The sequence below is a fragment of the Zootoca vivipara genome, chromosome 12, assembly GCF_965207765.1.
Source record: "Zootoca vivipara chromosome 12, rZooViv2.hap1.1, whole genome shotgun sequence".
Lineage (NCBI taxonomy): Eukaryota > Metazoa > Chordata > Lepidosauria > Squamata > Lacertidae > Zootoca > Zootoca vivipara.
Window position 1 is genome coordinate 54,103,759 of NC_142595.1, and position 6,359 is coordinate 54,110,117.

At 51.1% G+C, this 6,359-nt stretch overlaps 1 protein-coding gene across 1 annotated transcript in view; it reads left to right on the top strand.

The window, feature by feature from the left end:
* The window catches only part of LOC118078348 (transmembrane protein 176B), a 9,336-nt gene extending 4,736 nt beyond the window's left edge, over positions 1-4,600 (top strand). Inside the window, exons 3-7 of the mRNA XM_060282013.2 lie at positions 833-940; positions 1,928-1,981; positions 2,359-2,568; positions 2,732-2,842; positions 4,068-4,600. Coding sequence (XP_060137996.2) covers positions 833-940; positions 1,928-1,981; positions 2,359-2,568; positions 2,732-2,842; positions 4,068-4,154 — 570 coding nt within the window. The 3' untranslated portion in view covers positions 4,155-4,600. The remainder of the gene's footprint in view (positions 1-832; positions 941-1,927; positions 1,982-2,358; positions 2,569-2,731; positions 2,843-4,067) is intronic.
* Positions 4,601-6,359: the final 1,759 nt, after the last annotated feature.

The following is a 6,359-nucleotide window of genomic DNA, read 5'->3' on the forward strand; positions in this document are numbered from 1 at the left end:
GAGGTTTTCAACTTTTTTGAGTCCACACCTCTCTTTACCAAGTACATTCTTCCTGCGGCACCACTGTGGGGCTCAAGGGCCCAGTTATGTCACCCCTTGCCTGCAGCCTCTCGCCCTCCCTTGGGGAGTGTTTCCTCAGCCTCCTCTCTCTCATGTCTCCTTGAGAGTCCTTCTGGCAGCCTCTGCTGCAGAAAAGGGCTGGGCCTCTGGGAGGTAAAGACCCCAGAGCACATCAGAGGAGGGAGGGGAGGGGAGGGAAGGAGGCCAGAGGCCAGCGTTGCCCACGGCACCCCTGAGCGTCATTCAAGGCACCCCAAGGTGCCAGGGCACACTGATTGAAAACCACTGTTAAACTATGGAAAACACACACACACACACATGCGGAAAACCAAACTAAAGACTGGGCACATGGGAGCCCTAAGTCAACAGAGCCACTCAATGTATCTTGTATGTGTCACTGAGAGATGACACGATGGCCATCTCTCTCCAGAGATCTCCAGGGCTGCCACATGGAAGATGGAACAAGCGTGTTTTCTGCTGCTCTGGGGGGGTAGGACTCAACCCAATGGCTTCAGGTTGCAAGAAAGGAGATTCCGACTCAACATCAGAAAGTACTTTCTGACATAGCAGCTGGAGGATGCGAACTCTCTTTCATTGGAGGTTTCTAAGCAGAGGTGCGGTGGCCCTTTGTCATGGATGCTTTAGTTGAGATTCTAGCATTGCAGGGGTTGGACCAGATGATCGCTGGGTGTTCCTTCCAATTCTGCAATGCTGTAGTTCCATGAAACATGTCTCTTGCGAAAACCTTAACCTGGGTGGATTTGCCTTTCAGGGGGCCCAGATCCTGCTGGGAATCGTGGTCATCAGTCTTGGGGTGGTGAATGACTATGGACATTTATTCTACATACGGACAGGAGCGCCTTACTGGATGGGAGGCCTGGTGAGTCCTGGGAAGCTGCCATGCTTGGAAGCGAATTACAGTTTATGAAGCACTTCAGACATGTTCAGGGGTACTTTGCGCACTTTAACCTCACAACAAGCGAGAGGGATTGATCAGGTCAGAATTATTCTCCCTGTACTGCAACTGGGGCAATAAGGCTCCCTGAGGATTGCGGCTGATGAGAACCAACATTTGCCATGAGCAAGCATGGCACAATTCAGCTATATAGGCAACAAACAGGCAGGTCCCTGCCCCAAGGAGATTACAGTCTAACATCCCATAGTGAAAACAGCAGTAAGGCAGGGAGGGGAGAAAGAGAGAGTGACAGGAAGGAGGGAGAAAGAAATGATGGATCTGGGCAAATGCAGTTATGCCTCCCATGACTGCACAAGGTCACCATCTAGTGTGAAGTTCAGAAGAGCAGGTGGTGGGTGGGCAGGAGCAGAAATAAGCCTGGATTCTTGACCACTGGGCATGCTGGCTGCTGGGAGTTAGGAGTTAGGAGTCCAGTGAAGCCTGCAGTAGCCCCAGGCATCTCCCAGTCCCCCACTAGGCAGACAGTGGATCCTCTCTGTGGCCTTTATTTCCTATCCTATCCCAGACCTACTTCCAGGTAAACAGAGATCCCAAGAGACCACTGGCGGCTAGTTTCTGGCAGTAAGAGCTGTTTGACAGTGTTTGACAGGAGTCCCTTGGGAGATGGTGGACTCTCCTTCCTTGGAGGTTCTTAAGCAGATGTGGGATGCTATCCTTCAAGGATGCTTTAGTTGAGATTCCTGCATTGCAGGGGGTGGAACTAGATGATCCTTGGGGTCCCTTCCAACTCTACAATTCTGTGATTCAGTCCCATGGCCACTGAAGCAGCTGAGGAAGGTCTCCTCAGAAGGGGTGGGGTGCAGGCCACTTCTGGTGGCTCCAGGAGTTGTGTGTCTCCCCACCCTCTGCCCCCCACAGCCTTCCTTCACTTTGGCCTTTCCCCCTTCACAGGTTATGCTCTCTGGCGCCTTGTCCATCATGGGCGAGAGACGTGCTGGCGTTTGGGTAAGTGTGGCAGGTGCCAGAAAAAACCTGGGTTGCCCACTTTTGATCTCAAAGATTTCTGGGTCAGATATTCTTAAGCTGTGTGATTCCTGCATTTCAGGGGGTTGGACTAGATGACCCTTGGAACCCCTTCCAACTCTACAGTTCTATGATTCTATGAGGTTTCAGCTCACGTGTAAGGGGGGAAGGGAAGTGACCGGTAGACCCATGATGAGAGAAATGGAGGCTCAGCCCCTCCCCCACCTCCAGTCCCCCAAAAGCTGAAGGCCTGAGCAGCTCTGCCCCCACTGCCCCCCCCAGCCCTACCCAAGGTTGCCTGCTGGACTGGAGGGAGCTCACCTGACATTTTTGGTCCTCTCCCACCATGCTGGAACCAGGTCCATGTGGCCACCACCTTCAATTTGGCCAGTGTCGTGGCTGGAATTGTGGCTCTGACCAAAGGCATCGCTTGGATCCCAAACCTTGACCAGACCTTCTACTGGAGAAAGAATATGTGCCAGACCAGATGGGGACCTTCTCCAACCCGGCCCAGCCCAGGCTATGACTGGAGACAGAGAGAATGCGAGCGAATCTTATGGGATCTCCTGGTGAGTGAGCAGAATCCCATCATGGGTCCGGGGCTTGCGGTTGGCCCTGTTACAAGACTGGGGGGCCAGAGCAGCAGCCTCCCCCAAACCTGCTGCGCCCTCCCACAGTTTGGAACAGCAGCCCCAATGTGGTCTTCTCCTCTGTTTCTCTTTTCCTCCCCAGGGCGTCAACTTTGCTGTGAAGGTCTTGCTGCTCATTTTCTCCGTTGCTGCCGTGGCGATTGCTCTCTTCTGCCTTGGATACGGCCTCCGCATCCTCTGCTGCACCCGGAAGGTAGTTGGGGGGGACTGGGGGGGCTGGAGGGTGTCCACCCCCTTCTGAGGGAGTCCATTCCACTGTGGAACAGCTCTTACTGTCACAAAGCTCTTCCTGATGTTTAGCTGGAATCTCCTTTCTTGTAATTTCAGTCCATGGACTGAGGTCCAAACCTCTGGAGCAGCAGAAAACAACCTTGCTCCATCTTCCACAGAAGAGCCCTTTAGATATCTGAAGAAGGCTCTCTTATCTCCTCCTTCGAGCAAAAGGAAGTCCCAAACCCAGAGTTCTGAACCCATCTCTCTCCCTACTCCATGACAAGGGCAAAAATGGACGCTGGCAAAGACCGGATTTGATGCAGGAAAAGGGGCTTTAAGGGGGGGGGGATAGGAAAAGAGACTGGGGGGAATTTAGCATCACCTGTGATGTTCAGTAGAGCTAGGGAATAATCTTGCCTATTGTTGTTTTATAACCTTGGTGAATTGGGGGGGGGGGTCTCTGATTGCTCTGAGAAAGCCCTGGAGAGGAAGGAACGTGATGGCTGTGGGGAGCTGGGAGCTTTCATTCTCGGCAACTGATTCTTGGGGTAAGACCTACCCGGGTTGAGCTGCTGCTACGCTCATTAGGCATGATGACCCTCAGCCAAGTCTGTGAAGATCATGCTCTTTTTGCTAAGAAAGAGTGAGCTCTAACCTTGAATGGTGTGACTTACTGCCAGCTTGGTCGAAAGAGCCGTCCCGTGAGAGATGGAGCAGGCTTGTTTTCTGCCCAACTGATTCAAATGGCAAAGCAGGAGATTCTGACAAAGGATCTGGAAGAACTTTCTGACAGGAAGAGCTGCTCAGCACTTGAATGGATTCCCTCAGACTAGATGACCCCTGGTGGTCCCTTCTAGGATTCTATGGCCTGGGCCCACCTGCAGAGGGGGCAGAGCTTTGATACCTGGGGTGCGACTCATGGGCAAAGAAGCCTCTGGGGATTTGGGCTCCTGGCACCTTTCAACCCCCCAGGGAAACAAAAGGAGAAGGGGGTAGCAGGAAGAGCCTCCCCACCTTACACCTGGGAGGGAGGGGGCAGCATTCCTGCTTGTGGGGCTTCACCTGTTGCTATGGAATGGAGGAACGAGGTGGATTTGGAGAGCTGGGAGTTTCATTCTCCAGCCTCAGTTTCTCCACAGGACTTTTCTCTCCTTCCCCCAAACTGCCCCCTCACACTTCCTTCTCCTCTCCCCCTTGCTTTGCAGGAAAGCAGTGCAGACTCTGGTGCAGTCGGAGACCTGGATGTGGCCCCTCCTGATCAGGATGAGGCCCTTATTGAGCACATAGCCTGAGTGGGGTGGTGCTGAGCTGTAGCCTTTAAGAGAAATGTCATGCTATGCTTGCCTTCTGCTTCACCCGACTTAGCCCAGTGGATTGTGACCCAGTGCTTGCCAAGACCTTTCTCCTGGGGAGTGGGGTGTGGGGTGGGGTTAAAAGTTCCTCCTGCATCTCAACCTATTAAAGCAGCTATGTTGTTATTTTGTTTGAGGGTGGTTGGGGTTCTCCATCAACTTCCTGCTGGAATGTTCAGGGTGGCAGGAGAGGATATATTGTTAATTAATATCCTTCCTAACTTGCGCTAGCAAGTTCTATAACTTAGCAGAGTTTTACCTTCCCCTTTTTAATGCACAGCGGTTGCAGACTTGTTTAAGCCTCTCACTATTAGGTTCCTGGTAAGTTCCCTTATATTCCTCTTAAAAGAATAAACACACCACAATCTTGTGTAAAGTATATAAAAGTAGTTTACTCACTCATTCAGTTCACAGTTGGATTCCTGAAGAAAGTATATACATTACAAAGTATATACATGTGGATCTATCCCATATGGAGATACTCCCAGTGGCTGGGACTAGCTAAATGGGACTAGCTAAAAGGGGGGGCTGTGTGCCCTCTCCCTTTTGTTACCTGGACAGGTAAGGTCACACCCACCTCTAGTCACATGCAAAAGGAAGTATGCCACAGCCAGGAGGAAACAGGAAGTTTTTTGACTGGCTGAACTAAACATTTCCTCGCATGTCCGCTCTAGGAAAACAAGGAATGTTGTACTTGACTGCTACTTATGTATCACATCCCACACTTCATGGGCACATGGAAAACCTGGGTCCTCGTGGTCATGGTGAGGAAGAGGATTGGCCACCTTTCCCAATTGCTAACAGGATTTGTTGTTGTCGTTTAGTCATGTCCGACTCTTCGTGACCCCATGGACCAGAGCACGCCAGGCACTCCTGTCTTGCACTGCCTCCCACAGTTTGGTCAAACTCATGTTTGTAGCTTCAAGAACACTGTCCAGCCATCTCGTCCTCTGTCGTCCCCTTCTCCTTGTGCCCTCCACCTTTCCCAACATCAGGGTCTTTTCCAAGGATTCTTCTCTTCTTATGAGGTGGCCAAAGTATTGGAGCCTCAGCTTCACGATCTGTCCTTCCAGTGAGCACTCGGGGCTGATTTCCTTCAGAATGGATAGGTTTTATCTTCTTGCAGTCCATGGGACTCTCAAGAGTCTCCTCCAGCACCATAATTCAAAGGCATTTATTCTTCGGCGATCAGCCTTCTTTATGGTCCAGCTCTCACTTTCATACATCACTACTGGGAAAACCATAGCTTTAACTATACGGACCTTTGTCGGCAAGGTGATGTATCTGCTTTTTAAGATGCTGTCTAGGTTTGTCATTGCTTTTCTCCCAAGAAGCAGGCGTCTTTTAATTTCGGGACTGCTGTCACCATCTGCAGTGATCAAGGAGCCCAAGAAAGTAAAATCTCTCACTGCCTCCATTTCTTCCCCTTCTATTTGCCAGGAGGCTGCGCCCCCCCCCCCACAGCACCCTCCCTACATGCCACAGTCTCCGGCACAGACCACGTGGCCTCATAAACAACAGAGTAAAAAAAAAGCGTGGAAATCCTCAAGCAAGGCATGCTCTGCTATATTGAGTGTCTGCCACCTGATGAAATAGACTTCTAGCCAGCCAAATCAAGGGAAAACACCTGGATTCCCAGATGAGATAGGTTCCAAAGAACTCAAATTAGACCCTTGCTGGTGGACCCTTTTGCTGGCTAATCAGCAAAGGGTGGGATAAGACTGGATCGGTGCCAGACACATGGACAACAAGGGCAACCATAGTCCCAATATAGAAAAAGGGAGACCATACTCTGTCCCGGGACCTGTTTGCTTTCCGCTGGAGCAAAGGTCTCCCAGCATGTCAATCATTAACCCCAGTCCCACAGACTGCCTGTTTGCAAGGTAAACCCCAAAGGGAACGAGGCCCACCTGTGTTTTGCTCCTCCAGGTTGGGGGGTGGAGGGAGGGAGGCAGGCCCACGGCAAATGGATTTCATGTCGCTTCATTTCCAATATTTATATGCCACCTAATGGCAAAGATCGTGTGGGGGGCTAACGAGTAAAAACGAGTAAAAATCAAATACATGCGATGGGAAACGTTTTGTAGCGTATATAAAACATAGCTGCCAAGTTCTCCCTTTTTAAAAGGGAAATTCCCTTATGCT